This window comes from Manis javanica, unplaced genomic scaffold (genome assembly GCF_040802235.1).
Source record: "Manis javanica isolate MJ-LG unplaced genomic scaffold, MJ_LKY HiC_scaffold_23, whole genome shotgun sequence".
In the NCBI taxonomy this organism is placed as follows: Eukaryota; Metazoa; Chordata; class Mammalia; order Pholidota; family Manidae; genus Manis; species Manis javanica.
In genome coordinates, this window is record NW_027332169.1 from 2,467,366 (window position 1) to 2,493,679 (window position 26,314).

A 26,314-nucleotide genomic window follows, 5' to 3' on the forward strand; every position below is an offset into this window, starting at 1 on the left:
CATCTCCTAGCCCCTAAAAATACCATACTTCCTTTTTTGTCCATAACATTTCTCATTACTTAAACTATGATGGCAACATTATATTTTAGTCCAACTGTGAGCGTTTTGATGTCTAACATCTACCATGGTGCAAGCAATATAACTGTAAGATGATCTTATGAGTTAAAATCCACTACACTTGAAGATAATTTAACTCCTTATATTACTATTGTATTGTCTATTTCCAATGAACCATATCTTTTTGTAAAAAAACATATTTTGTAAAGCTTTTGTAGCAAGTATTAACATTTATCCTAATTGTAATTATTTTATAACATTCTATATATCATACTATAATAGATACTTGCATTAATTGAATACCTATATTGTCTCAAGCTCTGTGATTCTACCAAGTGTATATTATCGCATCTTATCTTCCTCTCAACCCCTGAAAGATAAGTATTATTATCCTCATTTTTAGATCATAGGAAACAAACTCTTGGAGAAGACAAGATACTTTATGGCAAGGATGGGATCTAAATGAAGTTTGTTTGACTTCAAAGCATAATGCAATAGAGTTTTTAAAAGTCAGATTTTGGAATGACAAGTAATGACTTCAAATTCCAGTTCCATCAAATTATTACCTGTGTAAATCCTTCAGTTTTCTTTTTTGTATGTCAATATAATGTAATAAATACCATATAGGATTTCATAATAAATAAGGAAGACATGTAAAAATACCACTTAGTAAATTGCTTGCCACATTGTAGTCTACAAAATATCACTGCTAAAAACACAGATATTTAATCAGACATTTTAAAATAATGAACTACTATTAACAGTAACATCGATGGAATCTATCTGCCACAGTTTTACATAACCAGGTCTTCATCTCCATATTGCTGGTGATTTTAAAAATTTAAACTACACTTTAAGAAAATAAAGAATAAAATAAACAATTTAAAATATTACCTAAAATCTGATCCAACTCTCTTCCCATTTTCTGGTTCTCCTGGATCTGGGCATAAATTGGGAGCTGTTTTAATACCACCCTCGTTTACTGTAACAACAGGAAACAAAAAGACAGGAACAAAACATGCTGTTAGAAAATTAGGGATAACATTAATTTAAAAATTTACATAAAATATATTCTTGTATATTTTTATTATAATCATTAGTTTATACACAGTTAAAATATAATTTTGCTACCTAAAAATGAAGACAAAACATTTTTTCTATTTGTGGACTATAGGAAAATAAGTTTGATGTTCACATGAAATTACATGCTATTCTATTAACACATAAACAAGTAACGCCTTATTTTATTACTATGTAAACTATGAAATCTTGGGAAACGTGTTCCCAGAGTATCAGTACCAGAGTTTCTATTAATTACTAGCAGTACAGAAGTCACCAACAGTTACAACAGTGTCATTTGGGCACCTGTTAGTTTTAAGTTGCAGTAGAAAAATAAGACTCTATGGAAATAGTTTAAAATTATTAGCACTTCTCATCTAGTTTATAGTAGAACACCTTGGTCTGCTACTGTCAAAGTAAAACTATGGTGCAAATGACCAATATTCCATTGAATTATGATATAATACTGAAAAGCAAAATAATGACTTTACAATTTCCATAACAATGTTTTGCTTAGCCATTGTACATGTTTTCCGCAATTTTTTCAGAATACACAGTTGATGAAAGATTTATTTTTTCCATGAATGTGAGCACAGTGGAAAACGAAATCCTCAAGGTCAGTTTTTTTAGTGGGAAGATTATTAAACCAGATAGTTTTGAAATATCCGAGTGATACTGTTTCATAACTTCAATGTAACAGTGAACTGGAGAATAATTCTATTTTGCTCCTCATCAACTCTTCTACTCTTAAGAAACAAATATACCTGAGTGGAGACTGTAGAGGATGAAATAAATAAATATTGCAATGCTTCGTGTCCTACACTGTGGATTAGAATCACTTGAGGAGTTTTCCTTAAAGAGCAAAGAGGCCTACTTCTACCACAGATATTCTAATGCAATTATGCTAGGGTGGGACACAGGACATCAGGGTTTCTTTTTTATTTATTTATTTATTTTTATTTTTTTATTTTTTTTTTATTTTTTATTTTTGAGAGGGCATCTCTCATATTTATTGATCAAATGGTTGTTAACAACAATAAAATTCAGTATAGGGGGGTCAATGCTCAATGTACAATCCTTAATCCATCTCAAGCTTAATTCTCGTCAGTCTCCAATCTTCTGAAGCATAACGAACAAGTTCTTACATGGTGAACGAATTCTTACATAGTGAATAAATTCTTACATGGTGAACAGTACAAGGGCAGTCATCACAGAAACTTTCGGTTTTGATCATGCAATATGACCTATAAACAATCAGGTCAAATATGAATATTCGTTTGATTTTTGTACTTGATTTATATGTTGATCCCACATTTCTATTATTATTATTATTTTTATTTTTAATAAAATGCTGAAGTGGTAGGTAGATGCAAGATAAAGGTAGAAAACATAGTTTAGTGCTGTAAGAAGGCAAATGTAGATGATCAGATGATCAGGTGTGTGCCTATGGACTAAGTATTAATCCAGGCTAGACAAGGGCATCAAGACATCCACGGATGCAGAAGATTTCTCTCAAAGCAGGGGGGGTGAGGTTCTGAGCCTCACCTCTGTTGATCCCCAAATTCTCACCTGATGGCCCCCCTGCGACTGTGCCTGTCTTAGGTTGTTCCTCCCTTGAGGAATCTTAGAGGGTTTCTTTTTTAAATATGTTTGTTTTGTTAGTTAATAATCCTAAGGTTATTCTAATGTAAATCAACATTGATAACCACTGTATCCCAGCATCATTTAGTTCAGATTGGTCGGTATTTGTCACATAGCAACAGAACTACCAGCAGATGGCCCAGGAGGCATGGCCCTGGTAAAGTTGTCATATTTTCATTTGGACATGAAACTTTGTATTTATGCCCCTCATTCTATAAAAACAACTTTCCTAAGTATTGCCAGCAATACTTTAATTGCTAACTTTATTACATATTCACCGATCCGTACAAAACAAGTGACAACTTTTCTTCTTTGGTCTGCCGACTTGCTATTTAGTTCCTCTTTACCATTCTGTTTTTTGTGTGCTTGTTTGTATCTTGGGCACTCTCTTCCTTTGGCTGTTATGACACAGAGTGGACAAATTCGAAGGCCCTGACCCACAGTTCTACTTATTTTATATTTCCCTTAAGTCTTGAAAAATCACATCTTTGCTAATAACTTTCCATCTATGTTTTTGTCATCTTTTGTTAAGCTCCTTTCTTCTTCCTTTAATGAACTTCTAGGTAATCCCACCAAATTTCCCAGTGTTATCGCATTGGGAAGCTTAGGTATAACCTCATTACTGATGCTTTTTTGACTCTTTCATCGTTCACCTCCAATCCATCTTGAGAACTAAAGGAGAACTAAACTTCCTCAAACAGTATTTTTACGACTGTTCAAATCTCATACAATTCTAGATTTATAGTATAACAATTATCTTTTCTACTAGCATTTATAGTATAACAATTATCTTTTCTACTAGCCACCAAGATACACTTATTACTGAAGTCTGCAGGATTCTTCATCTTTCTGCATTTTCATGGGCTGCCATGCTCATTCCGGGCTTGCTTTATTTTCTCCATGCTTCCAGGGTTTCTCTTTCTTCCCCTTTAGCTGTCAAAATGGCACCTAATTTTCAAGACTCAGCTCAAGTTCCACTTTTTGTAAAATATGATCTCTCATTTTCCCAGGTTATTCAAATCTCTCTTTTTACATAAAATGGACAGTTTTATTTTTAATTTTTAAATTAGTTTGTGTTATAAATTAATAGTTGCACATGCCTTGCTCATATATACAAAGAGATATATTTGATAAAGGGAAAACTTATAAATATTTTAATATGCCCACACGCATAGATAGGGGTTAATGATTTCTTGGCAAATACGTCCTAGTTGTTTGAGAAACAACAATATCTGGTATACTGTTTTCAATGAATTGGATATTTACTATGGGAGGCACTTTTTTACTATTTTAAATAGATTTTTAAAAATATTGTGGTGAATGTTATTAAAATGTGGCTTTTTTACATAGGATAGAGATAAGGAACAATGGCATGACCTAGGCTTACCTACTTTATTATAGTCTATACCACAGATTATAGGTTAAGATAAAGGTGGTCCTTCAATATAGTAGAAAATGAAAATAATAAAATTTCATTTTTTCCATTTTATCAGAGCCTCAAAAATCAAGCTAAGGTTAATATGAATTTCAATAATAGCATACACTTATGTAGTACTATGTGTCAGGAACTATTCTACATCCTTAACATGTACCCATTTATAATCTTCACAACAATCTTAAAGTAGCTATTATTATTACACATTTCCTATAGGTGAGAAGACTGAGGACTAGAGAGGTTAAAAAGTGCTTCCAAAGTCATATTGCTAGTTAGTGCCTTAGTCTAGGTTTAAACCTTGGGCAGCCTGGTTCAAGAAATTCTACTCTTAACCCCTGAGCCTTACATCCTGTCCAGAAATCTCAGCCAGGGAAAAGAGCATCACTAGTTAATTCTCTTTTCCAAACGTTTTGTCTTAAAATATAGAGCACATTCACAATGTCCACCATTTTCATTTACTTAATCCCAGTTCTTACAATTCTAATCGCGACATTACTTTCGTCTATTTGTACATGTCCTTTAAACCACTGCTTATGGACATCTACAAGAGAGGAAAGACCTCCCAAGTTGAAATGTAAAGATAACAGGATAGTATCTATATATGTGCACTTAATGTTCCTTAATTGAAAACATTTAAAATAAAAATAAAGAACAAAGTGCATATAATCTCTTATTTTTCTAACATTCAGATATTTCATAACTGCCCACAGCAAGTGATGTCAAGACATACAAATGAAGTTAGTATTCATTCAATCAGCTGCTCTCACTCCATAACATCATTCAAGCAAATGGCTAGATTTATCACTTTTATTTAAAAAATGTTTAATTTAACTTACAGAGAGGTAAGAACAGGAGTACTCTTTAAAAGTTTAATTGCCTGGACAAGATGCTGCCTCTTGAATACCCTTTTTTGCTCTAACATTTCAGGATATTTTATCATCATCATCATTATTATTTACTCATTCACTATTAGTCATTTTCCCCACGTATCTGTGAGAAAAACAGAGGAGGGCAGTACGTATTGGATTTTAAAAATTAAATGAATTGTCCTTTCTAACATCATTGAGGTGCAGTATCTTTATTACATGTGTCTGTTCAAATATGTTACCATAACCTTAATAAATTTACCATATTTTCGGGTGTTCCAGCTTAAATATACTGGCTATATAAATACTCAACCTCAAAATATAATTGTGTTATTATTAGCAAGTTTTCTGAGGCTTCTAGCTTTACACAGCATACAATCTATTCTAAAAATAAAAGTGAGTAGATTCTGACCAAAAGTCACATCCCTGTTACCTCATCCAGCTACCTTTCTTTGATTTTTTAATAGTGCATTTAAAAAATTTATTCCACCTTATAAAATAAAACACTTTTGGTCTTGAATTCAAACATCATGGATGTTGACAGAATGTTACTTTATACTAACTTTATATTCTTCACAGAGTTGCCTTGTTTGTTTTGCTTCCCAATAAAATGCTGGAATCTTGCAGGCTGAGATTGTGTTTTATTTACTCTTTTACCTGCTTAGTTTAGCACGGTGCTCCCATGGAGATGTAGCTCAAACGGAATTGTGAAATGAATGGATAATAATGAATGAATGGAAGTATGAATTTGAAGAAGATGAAATAAAAAATACATAATGGGAAGCTCATTTTTTTTATAATTCCATCTTTATATTCAAGTAGAAAACTTGGCAAGTTTACTAGTTCACTAAATTCAACATTTTAAATATAAAATATTCTTTTCATTTTTAAAATTAAAAAACCTAATTTTTTTCCTTTCTTGGAAAACTTATGCCTTTATGTAGAATAAGGTGGGATGAATACAGGCTATTTAGAATTCAGGGATGAAAGTTGGAAAAATAATCTGAATTAGCCATTTAAACAGCCAAACGCTCTCCAGGGACACTACTGCAACGTCCTGAATCTCTTATTAATGTTTCTTAGTTAAACTGTAAAATTGCTGTTGCGGGAAGACATGCTTTAGCAATGTGTGTGCTGTATATCATCTATGCTTATGTTAATTTCTGGCAATTCTGATAATAGAATTGATCATTTTTTCAAAGAAGATGAGCTGCGTTTATTTCTTTACATTTGAAAGGTGGATGTGAGATAACAATTGTCTCCTTTTAAAACTGGTTCTGTGTTAAATTATTTCAAAGAGATAAAAACTGAATACTTACTTGGTAATAGGTATATAATACTGACATAATTAAAACAATGTAACCCTTTTCTATAAACAACCATAAAGAATATATTTTTGAAACTAGTGAATAAATACTTGAGAAAAAAATTGGAGGAATATAAAATTTAAAATGCTTTTGGTTTATTATCCTTGACTATAAAAAATCGGCCTATATAATTTGCTTAGGTTGAAGTGGGGATATTACATTCAAAAATAAAACAAGATGAAAAGCATTTTTATCTCTTACATAAAATATGAGTGCAAAATTTGTTTTAAAATTATGAAGTAAATTTACAGTTTGGCTTTATGACTTTTATTGTCTCATTAATTTTTGTCCTGACAATTTTAAAGCAAACATAAAAGATTTAAAAATAAAATATTTGTATTTTAAAATGTCAGGTTTCCCTCTCCACACCCAGACACAGTGTTGTCTAAATTTCCTTTTTTTATTGAGCTGCACAACTCCTGCACATAAACAATGAAAATAACATATATTTGCACTAAGGCAATGTGCCAAGTATAGAGAGTTGCATGTATCTTAGTGCTATGATAAATCTTAGATAGTTGTACATAAACAGACTGAATTTCTCTGGGCATCTGAACGTTTGAAGCATGTACCATATAAAATAACATTTGAGTAGCCAAAATAAGAAAAGGGTGAAACAGTAGCAGCTTCTAATTCTACTTAGAATTCAAAAATAACTATATTAGACAAAATATTAGGAAAATAAAGGTAGTAACCCTAATGTTTAAGTCTGCAAATATTTTTATTTCTTGTTGACATGATGAAATACGATGTGTCCAAATAATTTCATATGGCTTTTTGTTTCTATTTTCTATTATAAGAAAAATGTCTTTCAAAATAAAATAACTAATCAAATTATTAATATATGGGAAACATACTGTAGCATTATTTATTTTCCCTAAAAACTGTCATTATCAATTTGAAACTATGTTTTAACCACCAAAGCATAACAAGAAATCTTAATTTACAATTATGTACTTTGATATTAACTGTTCAAGTGCTATCCAAACAGGTAACTGTATTTGACCAACAATTTCCTATTGACAACTGCTGATTTTAGTTTAGTAGTCTCAGAATATACCAAAATGTAAGTATCACATTTTAAAATTAATTATTCTTTATAAGATTTGTTAATATACATGCCCCAGGTCTGTTTCTTGATAATTGATGTAACTTCTCAATTTCTTTCATGTACTTTTTTATGTATAAATGTTAGCATATAATCCTTTCCTTATGTAGTTATGATAAAACGATTTTTGTTAAATAGGTATAAGCTCATCTCATCAGATGATTTGGAACTGACTAAAAATAACAATGCTAAACACATTCCTGTAAAATCGAATAACATATCATTTACAACAACTAAACTTACTTTCTATCAACATGCTATTTTAGAAGTCAGATGTATGTCATGAATGGCTTCTCTCAAAATTATTATCTGTATGTGTATGAGCAGTAAGGCAGGGGATTTCTACAAAGTGCTATTGACTTACTCTACAAAAATGCATAATTCTCATAAATTTATTCTATATCCATTCATGGTAATATATATGAATTTTCTAATTTAGTGATTCTTAATCTGAGATTCGTGGATGAATTTCTGATGATCTATAAATCCCTGAATGTTGGGCAAAATTGTATATTGAGGCAATACATAAACATATGTATTTCAAGCCATTTTGTGAGATTTTCAAAAGAAATCAAAAATTAATCAACTTATAAAAGACTATTGATTTAAAGGGTTCAGATAAATTAAGTCAAATTAAGAATACCTTTTTCCTCTAAATGAGAAGTTGCTATTAAAATTTTCCTCAGAGAAATACTGGTTGAAATTTGGATATGTTCACACAAAAATTCCTGTAGGAAACCACCAATTTGTGGAATTTTACTCACTTTTTTATCTCACATCCTAGAGTTATAAAACTAAAATATTACCAACACTCTAGATTAAAAGTTTATTACTGTTGTTTTTTATATGTCGAAACAATCTGAGTTTGGGAGCTTTCTGTATCAATCCATTAACTCAGTGCACATTTAAATACAAGAAAATACTGAATAATAATCATGCATGTTATATAGATATTAATGCAGTTAATTTGGTAAATACACGAACATTTTTAAGAAAACACACACAACCAACACAGACACCACAAACTTCACTCTTGCACGAGAGAAAGTAACAAAAAAAGGAGTACACTCACAGACAGAAAACTTGTTGCTGCTGTCTTTCCCTGGAAACCATTTAAACCTCTAGATTTAAAATCTATGGCTTTTTTCACTAGTTAAGAAAACAGACAAAAACATGTATCAGAATATACAATTTTAAAATGAAATTCAAGTTAACAAATTTTGTTAGCATGGAATTATGCAAGTTAAAAAGAAACTGCTTTCTTAAGCCTGATATAGGGTATCCAGAAGAAAACAAATGAAAATGCAATATAATATAAGGAGTAAAGCACCAAACAGTATAGAAGGATTTTAAGTGTTCTTTAAGGGAGAATCCTAGGCGCGCGCGCGCGTGTGTGTGTGTGTGTGTGTGTGTGTGCGCGCGTGCGTGCATGTGTGTGTGTGTGTAGATATTTTAAATACTATCCAAGTTTTTTATATAAGAGCAAAACATTAACCTTTTATCATAAACAACTTGAATTTATCAAATTTTAATGGAATAAATTAAAGCAGAAAAATAAAAATACCGAGACGTGGTAAAAATGGTTGATGTCAGTAAATACTGTATAAAAATATTTACGAAAGTGAATTACATTTTGCGTTTTGAAGCAATGCAATTCATTTTAGGGTTCATCTATAATATCTTGCAACTATATTTGGTATTATGATTTTAAAACTCAATATATTTTATTGTGCACTAAATTAAAACAGATATGACTGGATTTGCCTAGATCATATAAATTCGACGAAATAACTTAAAACATTTAAAAGCCTTTTTAAAATTATTTTAGATGAAAGAAAAGTATTATTTCTTTTTAAGTATAAATTATTTGATTAACTACGGTCATTACATAATTTTTAAGAGAAACAGTAGTTCAAAGGAGTACTTTAAATTTTTGATGACACCCAGTGAAATAAAGAAAATCTATTTAATTAAAAACTCACTACTTAAAAAAGGTTATGCAATCTAATCTAATGAGAATAAACTGTTTCTTTAGTAAGCCAATATGAACAAGAATGTTAATTAACTCTCTCTATGTGTGTGTGTGTATATTCTTGCATGCATGTGTATTTTTATATATACATTATATATAAAACTTTCTCAATTAAAACTTACAATCTTTTTCATATTGCTTTTTATGCAATTTATTAGGAAGAAATGATAGTCTGAAACAGTAGGCAGTTAGGCTTTGTTCATGCTAGGAGTTTGAAAAAGGCAAACTGGATTTTGTTAGATAACTTAAAATGATAATTTAACTGACATAATTTAGGTGCTTTGGCCAATGTGTTCAAATTATGAGTATTTTATTGGTTTTGAAAACATTTTAAGGTGATTTTTTTTTCTTGTTAATAACTTCAAAAGTAGAAAGGTAGAGACAGGGCCTGATGGTTTGTTGGAATATGCAGTTATGAGCCCCCTATACACACATACTACAAGAGGAACGTGATCACTGGAGTAAGATTTCAGAGACTTTATTCTTAGCAATTATTAATTGTGTGATTTTGGGTAAGAATCTGCCTTTTTACCTCAGCCTCTCCTCTTGAGATAAGGAGCTAGGACAAGATGACTTTTCAGCCTCTTTACAGTTCTGAGATTCTTTATCAGTGACCCTTTATTTACACTTAAAGAACGGCCACATCTCTCTAAAGTTATGCTTTTTGTTTTAATTCTCTTCCACACCCACACCCCCATGGTAAGCTAACGTATAGTTCTACTGGAGTATTCAACTGCTCTAAATTTAATTTTCCACTTGTGAATTTTCCTACTGTCTTAAAATTCCTTTTAACAAAAATTTTCATTTTGCATTTTGCAGCGTAATTCTGGATTCTCCCAAGCTAAACATGAATTACAAGAATTCTGCCTTTAGTTCTCTCTGCACTCTAAGATTGAACTTTAAATATTACAAATAGGTCAGGAGATTTCACAGGAGTTTTAACATATCTGGAATTTTTAAAGAATAAAGAAAAATCAATGAAAAGATCTAAACCCAAAGGAGAAAATTAAAGAAGAAAAGTTCAGAGGATCACTTTGTGTTATAAGGAATAAAGGATGTGTTTATAACCAATGTGTTACAAGGAATAAAGGACACTGAAAACTACAAATGAGGTGTGTGTTTGTGTGTGTGTAAACTGAATTATTTTGGGGGGTGAAGTAGTCAGGGGTAATACCTAGCTAAGAAAGTGTCAATGCAGACCAAGAGGCTTTAAATAGTTTCCTGGTCCTAATAGAAACTATCCTTATTTTTGTTTTTCTTAAGCATCTTTTTGTCAATTTCAATTGAAGATAAAAGATCTATATTTTCAGCATAGAAAGTGTATTAATTGCAATACAGATGCAGAAGATGGAAGGCCAGGAAAATAGCTATTTTAGGAGATGAGAAAGAGTGAATAGAAAATACTATAAATTCACAAAATCATTAAAATATGTGAAATAGTAAACAGACATTTTATGTGTTTTTGTTATTTCAGTAGGAGGAATCCATAGTGTATGTCTCTTTATGAAAAATTGGAAGGACAAATATTCCAAGTACCAATTGCAAGACCCTGTTCTAAATTATGTATCAGTGAAATTTTCAATTTCAAGTATCTGTCATAAAAATAAAAATGTATGTATTATACAACGTATGCATTAAATATCAACATCTACCAAGCAATGAGAACTTCTAGTAACCATATTTAGTTTACAACATTAAACTGACCTTTTTAACAGGTGTATTTCGGTATTACGCATGTAAACTTAATTTTATCCTAGAGATAAGTGAAAATACGCTATGGTTTCTCATATAGATAAAGAAAATGTTAAAAGACTGTATGTCGTTTGTATCAGTTACTTCCACTGTACCGTGAGCTCCTCAAAGTCAGGAATAGTACTTTACTCATGTGGTACTTGTATGAGTTTACAACTGAAAGAATCAGGGCAGTATTTAAATTCTGGCTCACTTAACTAAAGGCATTTTGTTGGGATGATTTCCCTTATTAATCTTGAAATAAGAAGGGAGGAAGTGATAAAAGTGAATGCTCAAGAAGAAGCACTTTCATGTGTAAATTTACTTTTACATACATAAAGTCTATGCGTTAATAAATTTTCAATAAATTGCACTAAGTACATGACATGTAAACATTATGCACAAAGATTGCCTTTGTTTTTTTCCTGCTTTTCACATGCTAAACGTTTTTTTGTATTTATTTACTGCTGTTTTGCTTTGACACATGCTTTTTATTTTTTAGCATAATGGAAATATTTCATAACATGGGAAAGGTCTAGCAGAAAGGAGTAGAGTTATCCAAACAATGAAATTAATTTTTATTTAATGGTAATCCCTGGATTCTAAAAAAAATTTGTTTTTGTAACCTTGGTTTAAGTAATTTTAAGCACCTGTAGGGGATGATCACTGTAGTATTTTCCAGATTATTCTTCTGTTATCTTCAAAATCCATTTGAATTAAAAACGCATTTAAAAAATTATTTAAAAATGATGGTCACTGAGGTTACTTAAGCAGGAATACAGAGAAACTGAGGCAGAGAGAGATAAAAGGATCTCCAGGAATGAAAGAATATTAATAGAACTGTGTGACCAATCCAAATGGAACTACATTTGCATTATAGGGGTACCAGAAGAAAAAGAGGGAGAAAAAGAGATAGGAAGTGTCTGTGCAGCTGAGGAGGCAAACAGTGAATCAGTGGCATCTTACTACACCGATGGACAGTGACTGCAATAGGTAAGGGGGTGGTCCCGATAATATGGGTGAATGTAGTAATCACATTGTTTCTTCATGTGAAACAATGATAAGAGTGCATATCAATAATACCTTAACTAAAAATTTTTAAAAAAATTATAGAAAAGCAAAAGGGAATGAACAAAGACATTGTTGACTATGTGGTAAGTGCTTTGAACGACTACATGAAACAATAACAATGCCTCATGGGTGGGATTTAAGATACAGTTAGAACAAAAATACGAGAAAATAATAGCATATAAATGGGGAAGAGAATGATCAAAGTTTAAGAACGCTTTGTTTTGTGAAGGAAGTTAAAGCATCACGATAACCTGAGATATTGTTGAGAATGCATGTTAAAATATCTATGATGCTGAATGTAGCTGGAGGGTATTATGCTCAGTGAAATAAGCCAGGCTGAGAACAAGTATCATGTGATTTCACTCATCTGTGGAGTATGAGAACAAAGGGAAAACTGAAGGAACAGGACAGCAGTAGTCTCACAGAACCCAAGAATGGACTATAGCAGTTACCAAAGGGCAAGGGGCTTGGGAGCGTGGGTGCGAAGGGAGTGAAAAGGGGGGAAAAGGGGCAATACAATAGCACACATAATATGGCCAGGGATGGGGGCACGGGGAGGGCAGGATACCTCACAGAAGACAAGTAGTGATTCTACAGCATATTACAGGGTTGAAAAACAGTGACTCTTATTGGGGTATGTGGCGGGGACTTGAGGATGGGGGGTTCTAGTAACCATAATGTTGCTCATGTAATTGTACATTAATCATACCAAAATAAAAAAATGAAAAAATAAAAAATAAAAATATCTATGGTGAGCTCTTGAAAAATAGACATACTGAATAGAACTTTCAAACTGAGACATGGAGAAAAGTGTCATGAGGAAATAGAAAAGGAATATTAATCTGAAAGGAAAGAATATTTTTCAAATAATATGACATAATAAGCACAAAATTATGTGATTAAAAATAAATCCAGTTAAGTTGGTAATTAGAGTACAAGAAATTAAATAAACGCATAACATAAAGAAAATGGTTGTCAGACAAGGGAACAAAAACAAACGTCAGCTCTATATTGTTTACAAGGGACACAAGAAAAGTTAAAGGGCAAAGAAGCTACTACTTCATGCCCACAAAGACAGTTAAGATGGTTAAAAAAAACCCACCAGGAACAGAAAAAATAAGTGTTGATAAGGATGTGGAGAATTTAGAACCCTCATACATTTCTGGTGGGAATGTAAAATGGGGCAGCGTCTTTGGAAAATAATTTGGCAGTTACTCAGAAAGTTAGACATAGCATACCATATGACCCAGGAATTCCATTACTACCTAGATTTGAAAACACTTATAGAAAAATGTGTTCATAGAAGCATTATTTATAACAGCCAAAAAGTGAAAACAACCGCATCAACTGATGAATGGATACACCACAAAGATGTTATATCCATAGCGTGAAATATTGTTCAGTCATAAAAAGGAATGAAGTATTGATACATCCGACAACATGGATAAACCCTAAAAACATTGTAAGTGAAAGAAGCAGACACAGAAGGTCACATATTGTATAATTTCTTTATATGAAATGTCTAGAAGAGATAAATACATAGAGACAGAAAATAGATTTAATTTTTTTCCTTCTATTTTCCACCGTCTAACTGTTGCGGACAGTCGGGGGCGGGGCTGCGCCCGAGCGACTCGCGCCCATTGGCCGGGAGGGCCGTCAGTCGATGGCGGGCAGCCACTGGGCGCAGATCGCTTAAGTCCGGCGGCTGCGTAGTAGCTGCAGGCGCCGCCGCCGTCTTATCCCCCAGTCAGTAGTGTCGCGAGCGCCGCCGGGAAAGGCAGCTTCCGCTGTTCCGTCCGTGCTTCGGTCCGGTCAGGAGCGGCCCGCACCGTCCAGTCCACGCAGCAGATGCGGACGGACCCGCGCCGTGCTCGGCTGCGCCGGCCTCCCGGCGCGCATGCGGGGGCGGTACCGGCCTCGGATCGCCGCCTCGCCCCTCCTCCGCTCTCCCGCGGCGGCCTGAGGGCGGCGATCGGCTCGGACTTGAGCCGCTGGCCCGGCCGGACTTCAGAGAGCTCAGCCGAGAAGCGGCTCCCGCTGCGACAGACCTGCAGTGGAGGGTCCAGAGCGGGCCCTGCTTCAGGGTGAAGGCGACAGCGACGGCTCTACGGGCTGAAAGGTACGTGGCCGCGGGGCGCGGCGGGACCCGGACGTGGCGCCGTAACCCCTGCCTCCGCCTGAGGGCGCGGGTGAGTTGGACGAGTGGGCGCTCCTGCGAGTGGCTTGGTGGGCAGCGCGTGGCCCGCGGGGTCGGGAAGCGGCCGACGCGGGTTGTGGGCTCGCGGGGTCCGCCCGGGGTCCGGAGGTCGAAGCATTCCGCCAGAGGAGCCGCCCGGGTAGGGAGGGAGCGGAGCAGATGCGCCCGGGGCAGACGTGCGAGCGGCCGTTGAAGTTCTCCGTGGCAGTTGGGGAGGGGCTCGCCGGAGCCGCTGCTTTTCCATCCGTCCGGGTGGTGAGGGCGGCTGCTCTCCACCCCGCGGCTCGCGTCGGCCCGGCCTAGGGCCGCAACGCCGACCTGGTCCCGCCGCCCGGGCCGTGGATGCAGGTGGAGGGGCCGCGCCGTGCCGCGCAGATGGGGAGGCCGGTGGGCGTTTTGCCGTGTGTGGATTTTCTCGGCGGGGGCCTCGAGGGTGAGGGCTGGCGAGCTGAGGTTCAAGTGTGACCCGGGGCGGGGCAGCGGGCGAGGGCCGCCTGGAGGCAGCGCCTTTAGAATTAAAAAATTTTTCGTGAGGTACCTCCCGTATTTTTTATTTGGGAATGAAGTTTCTTTACTTGGTATGGGAACTGACAGTGCATTTTCTTGTATTTAGAAATTCATATCTTACCGTCATTTCGGTTCGTAGTCTGCCACAGGGATTCTGAGACAGGGACCGTGGGTGTAGTCAGAGTAGGGTGAGGGCCTCTGGAAAAAGACCCTTTCCAAAACTCCGAATTAAACAATTCAGCAAAGTCAGAGTCACATGAATTCTCTCAAGTAAAATACCAAACTAGGAGTATAAGCATTCTTCCGTGAAGATTAGTTAAAACTAAAAAGCCAGGAGTAGCCTGGCCTGGAATGTTGGAACATTTCCCAGATAAGAAAATACCTCAGCATGGCCCAAGTCTGCATTGTGTCAATTAAATGAGGCTATTGTAAAATTTACTTTAGCCTGCGAAAAGGCCTAGTTTATCTTTAACTTTGCCCAGATGCTGCTTTTCCTCCTTCAGCCCCTAATCAAGTTATATATAACCTGGGCGATTAATATGTCAAGTAAACCCAGTCACAAACAACGTAGTAAGAGGCAGGAAGCATCCCATCTTAAAGGTAAGATTGCATTTGAACATCCAGGATGTTAACAGGTAGGATTCTTTTTTTGATTTATTAAGGTATTATTAAAACACACGCTTATGAAGGTTTCACATGAAAAAACAATGTGGTTGCTACATTCACCCATGTTGTCGGGTCCCCCTCTTACCTACTGCAGTCACTGTCCATCAGTGTAGTAAGATGCTATAGATTCTCTGTTTGCCAAGAAGTAAGATTCTTACCTTATTCCTTTTTTTACTACTTATTTTCTTTCCTTCTTTATTTTTAATTTTGATATCGTCCATGTACAATTACTTGAACATTATGGGTACTAGACTACCCCTATTATCAAGTTTCCCCCACATGCCCCATTATAGTCACTTTCCATCAGCATACTAAGAAACTGTAGAATCATTATTTGTATATACTGCCTTTCCCCAGTCCCCTCCGCACTACATTATGTGTGCTAATTGTAAAGCCCTATTTTCCCCCGTTTCCCTCCCTTCCCACCCATCCTCACCAGTCCCTTTCCCTTTGGAATTTGGGGGTGGAATTTGCAAGAGCAGTGCTGTTCCCTGGAGGTTCTATGACATCACAGTGGTGACTCTTTCCTAGTGACAGTGTGTGTTTGTTGATTGTAGCAGGTTCCCTCTTCAGAGCTTGGTGCCCTATTGTTGGGTATGATTTCCGTGAGGTGCGCGTGGACCACCTTGACAGGATCAGGAATATGGAAACCATATCCAAGGTACTGTGTGTTTCTTTTAATTTTGGTGTCAGTACTAAACAGTTACATGAGAAACATTATGGTTAATAGACTACCCCCATTATCAAGTCACCACCACATACCCCATGATGTCACTGTCTTTCCTCTCAATAATACGCTCTAGTATCTCTACTGGTCTTTGTGTTTTACTGCTTTTCCTGTGCTCCCCTCCCAGCCCACATTATGTGTGCTACTTGTAATGCCCAATTTTCCCCCTTATCCCTCTCTTCCCAACCATCCTCCACAGTCACTTTCCCTTTAGTAACCGTTAGTCCATTCTCAGCTTTGGCAAGGCTGCTTCTATCTTCTTCCTTCAGCTTTTTCTTTGTTCTAATACTCCACAGGAGAGTCAAATCATTTGATGCTTTTCTCTCTCTTTCTGGCTAATCTCAGTGAGCATAATACCCCCCAGCTTCATCCATGTTGTTGTAAATTGCAGCATTTGTTTTCTTCTTATGGCTTAGTAGTATTCCATTGTGTATTACCACATCTTCTTTATCCATTTGTCTACTCAATGGACACATCGGTTCTTTCCATTTCTTTTCTACTCTAAATAGTGCTGTGATAAACATAGGGGTGCATATGTCTTTTTCAACTGGGTTGCACCCTTTTTTTTTTCCTATTTCTACATTTATTATTGGTATCTACATATATATATATATATATATATACACATACATACATATATTTTTGGTGTTATCTACTATTCCACGAGGAACATTATGGTTACTAAACTCACCCCATAACCAAGTTTCCCCCAGATACCCCACTGCCCTCACTGTCCATGAGCGTGGTAAGATGCTTTGTTATTACTACTAGAGTTCTCTGTGTTTTGCAGTCTTCCCTGTGCACACCCCCACCTTCACATTATACACAGTAAAAACTACTCCCTTTCTTTCCCCTTCTCTTATCCCTGGGAAGGATGGGAATGGAGGGATAAGAGAAGGGAAAAGAAAGGGGGCAATTTTTCGTGTGTATAATGTGGGGGGGTACAGATTCCCAGCCTTCCACCCCAGTCCCTTTCCATTTGTTTACAGTTAGTCCATTCTTCGGTGCTGTGAGCCTGCTGCTCTTATGCTCCTTCAGTTTTTTCCTTGTTCTTGTAGTCCACAGATGAGAGATATTATTTAATATATATATATATAAGTATATATGTATGTATATATACACATATATGTATATGTAGGCCGGAACCACTAATGTTTGGTAAGGTGATGGAGCTTGAGCAGCTGTGCAGTGCCCGCCATCTGTGGCTGGACTTTACAAGAGCCGCACGGTTGCCTGGAGATACTGTGACATCACAGCAGTGGTGCCTCTCTCCTAGGGACAGAGTGTGTATGGTGATTGCAGCAGGTTCCCACTTCGGAGCTTGGTGCCGTAGCCTTGGGTATGAGTTTGGTGAGGTGCGCGCTGACCACCTTGACAGAATCAGGGAATATGGAAACCCTATCGAAGGTACTGTGTGTTTCTTTTAAGATGGTGTCAGTGCTAATCACTTACATCAAGAACATTATGGTTACTAGACACCCCCAGTATCAAGTCCCCACCACAGATCCCATGAGAGAGTCACTGTCTTTCAGCCCAGGAATATGCTGTAGAATCTCTACTGGTCTTTGTGTTTTTCTACCTTCCCCGTACTCCCCTGCCAGCCCACATTAGGGGCGCTACTCATCATGTCCAATTTTCCCCCTTTTCCTCCCTTCCCACCCATCTCCCACAGTCACTTTCCCTTTGGTGACCATCAATCCATTCTTTGGTTTCGCAAGGCTGCTTCTGTCTTGGTCGTTCAGTTTTTTCTTTCTTCTAATACTTCACAGGAGAGGGAAATCATTTGATGCATTTTTCTCTCTGTCTCAGTAATCTCACTGAGCATAATACCCTCTACCTTCATCCATGTTGTTGTAAATGATAGCATTTGTTTTCTTTTTAGGACTAAATAAAGTTCCATTGCATACATGTACTACATCTTCTTTATCCATTAGCCTAATTATGGACACATTGGTTCTTTCCATTTCTTTACTAGTCTAAATAGTGCTGTGATAAACATAGGGGTGCGTGTATGTTTTGCTTACTTATTTACCGCCTTCTGTTTTTTACTTTTTTATTTATTTACTTATTGATATATAAAAACATATATATATATATATATGTATTGTTTTCTTTTTGTCATTAATCTACTCTTACATGAGGAAATTTACGTTTCCTAGACTCCCCATCACCTAGCTTCCCCCAGTTACTCCTTTGCAGTCATTGTCCATTAATGTTGTATGATGCTGAAGAATCACTGCTTGTCTCCATTGTGTTGTACAGCCCTCCCTGTCCCAAACTCACATTATACATTCTAATCATAATGCCTGCTTTCTCCCTCACCCTTTTCCCTGCATTTCGAACCATCCACCCCAGTTTTTTTCAGTTTTGTAACTATTAGTACATTCTTGTGTTCTGTGAGTCTGCTTAAGTTTTTCTCCTACAGGTTTTTCTCTCTTCTTATTCTCCCCAGACGAGTGAAATAATTTGATACTCATCCTTCTCTGTCTGGCTTATTTCACTGGGCATTATACCCTCTAGCTCCATCCATGTTGTTGGAATTGGTAGAATTTTTTTTCTTCTTATGTCTGAATAATGTTCTTTTGTGTATGTGTACCACATTTTTTTTTAACTATTCATCCCCTGACGGACACATAACTTGGCTATTCCGAATATTGCTGTGCTAAACATAGGGGTGCATAGGTCTTTTCCAAACTGGGTTGCTGCATTCTTTTTTTGTACTCATTTATTCTATATTATGGTATCATTAATTTTTTTGTATTTTTATTTTTTATCTATATTTTGTTATTATTAATCAACTATTCCACGGAGAACATTATGGTTACTACACCCATCCCTTGACCAATTTCCCCCGAGATACAATATTGCACTCCCCGTCCATCAGCGTGATAAGATACTGTGGAATGACTACTAGTCTTCTCTGTGTTATACAGCCTACCCTGTGCTCCCCCACATTACACATGCTAAACAATGTCCCCTTTCTTTCCCCTTCCCTTATCCCTCCATTCCCACCCTTCCACCCCAGTCCCTTTTCCTTTGATTACTGTTAGTCCATTCTTGGATTCTGTGCGGCTGCAGCCCTTTTGCTCCTTCAGTTTTTTCTTTGTTGTTGTAGTCCCCAGATGGGAGAAATCTTTCATATATATGTGTGTGTGTGTATATCTATTTATCTATCTATCTATCTATCTATCTATCTATCTATCTATCTATCTATCTATATATACATACATACATATACCCACATATATACGTTGGCCAGAACCACTAATGTTTGCTTAGATGATGCAGCTTGCCATGGCTGGGCAGTCCCCACCATCTGTGAGTGGACTTTGCACGAGCCGCACTGTTGCCTGGAGATCCCATGACATCACAATGGTGCCTATTACCTAGTGACAGAGTATCTATGGTGATTGGAGCAGGTTCCCTCTTCAGAGCTTGGTGCCCTATCGTTGGGTATGATTTCAGTGAGGTGCGTGCCGGCCACCTTGACAGCATCAGGAATATGGAAACCATATCCAAGGTACTGTGTGTTTCTTTTAATTTTGGCATCAATACTAAACACTTAGATGAGGAACATTATAGTTACTAGACTCTCCCCATTATCCAGTGTCCACCACATACCCTGTGAGAGTCACTGTCTTTTATCCCAGTAATATGCTGTAGAATCACAACTGGTCTTTGTGTTATACTGCCTACTGCACACTCCCCTCCCCGCCCACATTATGTGTGCTACTCCAATGCTCAGTTTTCCCTCCTACCCTTCCTTACCACCCATCCTCCACAGTCACTTTCCCTTTGGTAACTGTTACACCATTCTTAGGTTTGGCGAGGCTGCTTCTGTCTTGTCCTTCAGTTTTTACTGTGTTTTAAGACCCCACAGGAGAGTGAAATCATGTGATGCATTTCTCTCTCTCTGTCTGCCTAATCTCACTGAGCATAATACGCTCTAGGTTCATCCGTGTTTTTGTAAATGGTCGCATTTGTTTTCTACTTATGGCTTAATAATATTCCATTGCATGGATGTAGCACGTCTTCTTTATCCATTAGTCTAATTATGGACACATTGGTTCTTTCCATTTCTTTTCTACACTGAATAGTGAGTGCTGTGATAAATATAGGGGGCCGTATGTCTTTTTCAAACAGGGTTGCTGCATTGTTTATTTGTTTATTTGTTTTTGTATCTTTGAGCTACAAATGCAAGAGCAAATTATGTTTACTAGACTGCCCTTCACCATGTTCCCGCCACATACCCCATTGCCGTCAGCGTTCATCAGCGTACTATGAAGCTGTTCTGTCAGTACTTGTCTTCTCTGTGTTGTACAACCATCACCATGCCGCCCAGCATTATACATGCTAATCATAATGCCCCCTTTCTTCCCTGCCCTTTGTCTCTCCATTCCCGCCATTACATCCCTGTCCCTTTCCCTTTTGTAACTATAAGTCCATTCTTGGGTTTTGTGCGTCTACTACTGTTTTCCTTTTTCAGTTTAATCTCTGTTTTTATACTCCCCATATCAGTGAAATCATTTGGTACTCTTCTTCACTGCTTGGCTAATTTTACTGAGCATAATACTCTTACCTCCTCCATCCATGTTGTTGGAAATGGTAGTGTTTACTTTGTCCTTATGGCTGAGTAATATTCTATTGTGTATGTGTACCACATTTTATCTATTCATCTCCTGATACGGACACTTAACTTGGCTTTTGTGAATAGTGCTGTTATAAACAAACTGGTGCATAGGTCTCTTCCAAACTGGGTTGCTGCATTTGTTTCTTTTTACTTATTTATTCTATATTTTGGTATCACTAATTTGTTTTCTATTTTCACTTGTTTGTTTATTTTTTTTATTATTAATATATTCCACGAGGAACACCATGGTTACTAGACTCTCCCCATCACCATGTGTCCACCAGATAACCCTTTGCCCTCACAGTCCAACAGCGTGTTAAGATGCTGTGAATGACTACTAGTCTTCTCTGTGTTGAACAGCTTTCCCTGTGCCCCGCCCCACACATTACACATGCTGAGCAATGCCCCCATTCTTTCACCTTCTCTTATCCCTCCATTCCCACCCGTCCACCCCAGTCCCCTAGTTACAGTTAGTCCATTCTTGTGTTCTGTGAGGCTGCTGCTCTTTTGCTCCTTCAGTTTATTCTTTGTTGTTGTAGTCCCCAGATGAGAGAAATCTTTGATATGTGTATATGTATATGTATATATGTATATGTATATGTATATATATATATGTATATGTAGGCTAGAACCACTACTGTTTGCTAAGATGATGCGTCTTGCCACGGCTGGGAAGTGCCTACCATGTGGGGGTGGGCTTTCCAAGAGAAGCTCTGTTGCCTGGAGATTCCATGACATCACAACATTCCATGCCATCACAGTGGTGCCACTTTCGTAAGGACAGATTGTCTATGGTGATTGGAGCAGGTTCCCTGTTCACAGCTTGGTGCCCTAGCCGGGGTTTGATTTCAGTGAAGTCTGCACCGACCCCCTTGACAGCATCAGGAACTTAGGAACCATATCCAAGGTACTGTGTGTTTCTTTTAATTTTGGTGTCAGTACTAAACAGTTACATGAGAAACATTACGGTTACTAGACTCCCCCCATTATCAAGTCCCCACCACATACCCCATGAGAGTCGCTGTCTTTCCTCCCAGTAATATGCTCTAGTGTCTCTACTGGTCTTAGTGTTTTACTGCCTTCCCTGTGCTCCCCTCCCAGCCCACATTATGTGTGCTACTTGTAATGCCCAATTTTCCCCCTCATACCTCCCTTCCCAACCTTCCTCCACAGTCACTTTCCTATTAGTAACCCTTAGTCCATTCTCAGCTTTGGCAAGGCTGCTTCTGTCTTGTTCCTTCAGCTTTTTCTTTGTTGTGATACTCCACGGGAGAGTGAAATCATTTGATGCATTTTTCTCTCTGTGTGCCTCATCTCACTGAGCATAATACCCTCTTGCTTCATCCATGTTGTTGTAAATGTTAGCGTTTGTTTTCTTCTTATGGCTGACTAATATTCCATTGCCTATCAGTACCCCATCTTCTTTATCCATTAGTCTAATTGTGAACACATCGGATCTTTCCATTTCTACTGTGAATAGTCTTGTGATAATCATAGGTGTGCATATGTGTTTTTCAAACTGGTTAACTGTCTTCCATTTTACTTATTAATTTATTGATATATACATACATGCATATTGTATATATATATATAAATATAAATATATATATATATATATATATATATATATATATATATATATATATATATATATATATATATATATACACATATTTTGTTTTCTTGGTGTCATTAACCTACTTTTACATAAGGAAATTTATGTTTACTAGACTCTCCATCACCAAGTTTCCCCCAGTTATTCCATTGCCATCATTGTCCATCAATGCAGTATAAGATGCTCTAAAATGACTACTTGTCTCCACTGTGTTGTACAGCCGTCCTTGTGCCAAAACCACATTATACATGCTAATCATAATGCCTGCTTTCGCTCCCACCCTTATCCCTAAATTCCAACTCATCCACCTCAGTCTGTTTCCATTTTGTAACTATTAGTCCATTCTTGGGTTCTGTGAGTCTGCTAATGTTTTTCTCCTTCAGGTTTTTCTCTGTTCTTTACTCCCAATTGAGTGAAATGATTTCTTACTCATCATTCTCTGTCTGGCTCATTTCACTGAGCATAATACCCTCTAGCTCCATCCATGTTTTTGGAAATAGTAGTATGTATTTTCTTCTTATGGCTGAATAATATTATATTGTGTATATGTACTACATTTTGTTTAACTATTCATCTCCTCACATACAGTTAACTTGGCTATTGTGAATGGTGCTGTGATAAACATAGGGGTACCTAGATATTTTAAAAAGTGGCTTTCAGCATTTTTTATACTTATTTATTTTATATTTTGGTATCATTATTTTTTTCTATTGTTGCTTGTTTATTTATATTTTGGTTTCATTAATGTACTTCTCCATGAGGATCATTATGGTTACTAGTCTCTTGCTATCACCAAGTTCCCCCAAAATACCCCATTGAACTCGCTGTCCATCAGGGGGGTTAGATGATGTCCAATGACTACTAGTCTTCTCTGTGTCGTACAGCCTTCCCTGTGACCCGCCACACATTATACATCCTAAAGAATGCCTCCTTTCTTTCCCCTTCCCTTATCCCTGCATTCCCACCCATCTGCTCCTGTTCCATACTGTTTGGTTACTGTTAGTCCATTCTTGGGTACTGTGAGGCTGCTGCCCTTTTGCTCCTTCAGTAATTTCTTTGTTGTTGTAGTCCCCAGATGAGAGAAATCTTTGATATACATATATATGTGTGTGTGTGTGTGTGTGTGTGTGTTTACATATATATACACATATATGTATCTGAGGCTGGACTTTGCAAGAGAAGCACTGTTGCGTGGAGTTTCAATAACATCACAACAGTGCCTCTTTCGTAGGGACAGAGTGTGTACGGCAATTGGAGCACATTCCCACTTCATAGCTTGATGCCCTGGCTGGGGGTATGATTTCGGTGAGGTGCGCGCTGAGCACCTTGACAGCATCAGGAATATGGAAACCATATCCAAGGTACTGTTTTTTTCTTTTAATTTTGTTGTCAGTACTTAAGATTTACATGAGCCACATTATTTTTATTAGACTCCCCCCATTATCAAGTCCCCACCACATACCCCATGAGAGTCACTGTCTTTCAGCCCAGTAATATGCTGTAGAATCACTACTGGTCTTTGTGTTACACTGCCATCTCCGTGCTTCTCTCCCCGCCCGCGCTATGTGTGCTACTCGTAGTGCCCGATTTTCTCCCTTATCCCTTCCTTCCCACCCATCCTACACAGTCATTTTCCGTTTGGTAACCATTAGTCCATTCTTATGTGTGGCAAGGATGCTACTGTCTTGTTCCTTCAGTTTATTCTTTGTTCTAATACTCCACAGGAGAGTAAAATGATTCAATGCATTTCTCTCTCTGACTGGCTAATCTCACTGAGCATAATACCCTTTAGCTTCATCCATGTTGTTGTAAATGGTAGCATTTGTTTTCTTCTTATGGCTGAATAATATTCCATTGCTTATATGTACCACATGTTCTTTATCTATTACTCTAACTATGGATACATTGGTCCTTTCCATTTCTTTTCTATTCTAAGTAGTGCTGTAATAAACAAAGGGTGAATGTGTCTTTTACAAACTGGCTTGCTGCCTTTGTTTGTTTGTTTATCTATCTATCTATCTTACTTATTTGATTTTGTTATCGTTTACCACTCTTCCCAACAATGGTAGTATACATGTTTTTTTAGCTTAATATGGAATTAATAATTATCACCAATATAACTATATGAGGATCATGAAGGGTACCTTAATGAAGTGTATTAAAGTAGAAATCATAAAAAGTACTTTCTTATGTCATGAAGGGATTAAACTTGGACTCAATGGAAGATATCTGAAATATCCCATAATATTTGGTAATTATACACATTTCTTATAACACTGGACTATTATTCACTCACAAGAATCAATGCTGTACTGATACATGCTATGATATTCATGAACCTTGAGAATACTATACTAAGTGAAAGAATCTACACCCAAGAGGCCACCTATTATATGTTTCTATATTTATGAAATGTCCAGAATAGGCAAGTCTGTGGAGACCAAAGGTAGATTAGTAGTTACCAGGGGCTAGAGGAAGGAATATAGGGAATGACTTCTTATGGATACACATTTTTTGCAAGGTGATGAAAATGTTCTAGAATTAGATAATGGTGATGGTTATATATCTTTGTGAATATATTAAAATCCTCTGAATTATACACATAAAAAATAGAAACTAAACAAAAACCATGTTCTACTTTGCCGCAATTAGGTTCCTATCTATGTTAAATCTTTCTAAGTAAGCCATGAATTCCTCATGAGTCTGGTGTATTTGCCTGAACATATATGGTCAATAAAAATGTCTGCTGATGCTAATTGGGAATTGTTTTCATAATTAAACTTTAAGAAGCCTAAATCTACAGAGACAGTGTTCATTGTGAAGATCTCTGTGGAAGCCCAGTAAAGCATACTTCTTATTCCTACCCAACTTCTGAATAAACTAAAAAACAAAGGAAAAGAGTGGCAATAAATATGTCAACCTGAGAACTGTTAAAAACTAACCTGGTACAAGCAGCTTAGTGGGAGAGCATCTTAGCCTCAAAACTGGTACAAGCAGCTTAGTGGGAGAGCGTCTTAGCCTCAAATCTGGATCTCAGGACTTTGATAAAGTTATCTGTCCAGGCAGAGTGGCACTAAACTGAGTTGGTCTAGGGCAACAGGGCCCATGTACTTTCTTCAGAAAGGTGACTCTCAAGAAAAATAAGGGTAGGAATGAGCTAAACATGGCCAGTTTATTCTTTCCACGTTTTAAATATCAGGTAAGTCACATCACATACCATAGGAAGTAGAGGAATGAGTAAAGTGGTAGAGTGCTGTAGATAAGAGAGCAGAGCAGAAGAATAGAAACATCAGGAACTTTTTGTAAGACTTCTGTTTTAATAAAATGAGGGATTTCATGTGATAGAAGGTGTGAAATTGTCAGAAAGCTAGAGAAAATGTTAAAGTATTGGTTTAGATCTTTGTGAAAGCCCATTCTTTTCAGTTAGCCTTGTATCAAAATGTACTGTAGTAAACACCAAGAAACCAGTAAGTTTTAAAATCTGTGAATCAGTCTAAAAATCTGTAACTCAAAAAGGCTTTGCTTTTCAGTATGCCCTAGATCACAAAAGGCCATAGCAACTGGGATTTAGATTCTGGGATTAGTAATGCTCAAATACAGAATGA

At 36.7% G+C, this 26,314-nt stretch overlaps 1 protein-coding gene across 1 annotated transcript in view; it reads left to right on the forward strand.

Annotated features, from left to right (window-relative positions):
* Window positions 1-26,314, forward strand: part of LOC140847595 (uncharacterized) — an 86,543-nt gene that overhangs the window by 43,061 nt on the left and 17,168 nt on the right. Inside the window, exons 3-8 of the mRNA XM_073228282.1 lie at window positions 7,672-7,735; window positions 14,122-14,556; window positions 15,575-15,671; window positions 16,295-16,398; window positions 21,856-22,001; window positions 23,941-24,070. Coding sequence (XP_073084383.1) covers window positions 7,672-7,735; window positions 14,122-14,556; window positions 15,575-15,671; window positions 16,295-16,398; window positions 21,856-21,987 — 832 coding nt within the window. The 3' untranslated portion in view covers window positions 21,988-22,001; window positions 23,941-24,070. The remainder of the gene's footprint in view (window positions 1-7,671; window positions 7,736-14,121; window positions 14,557-15,574; window positions 15,672-16,294; window positions 16,399-21,855; window positions 22,002-23,940; window positions 24,071-26,314) is intronic.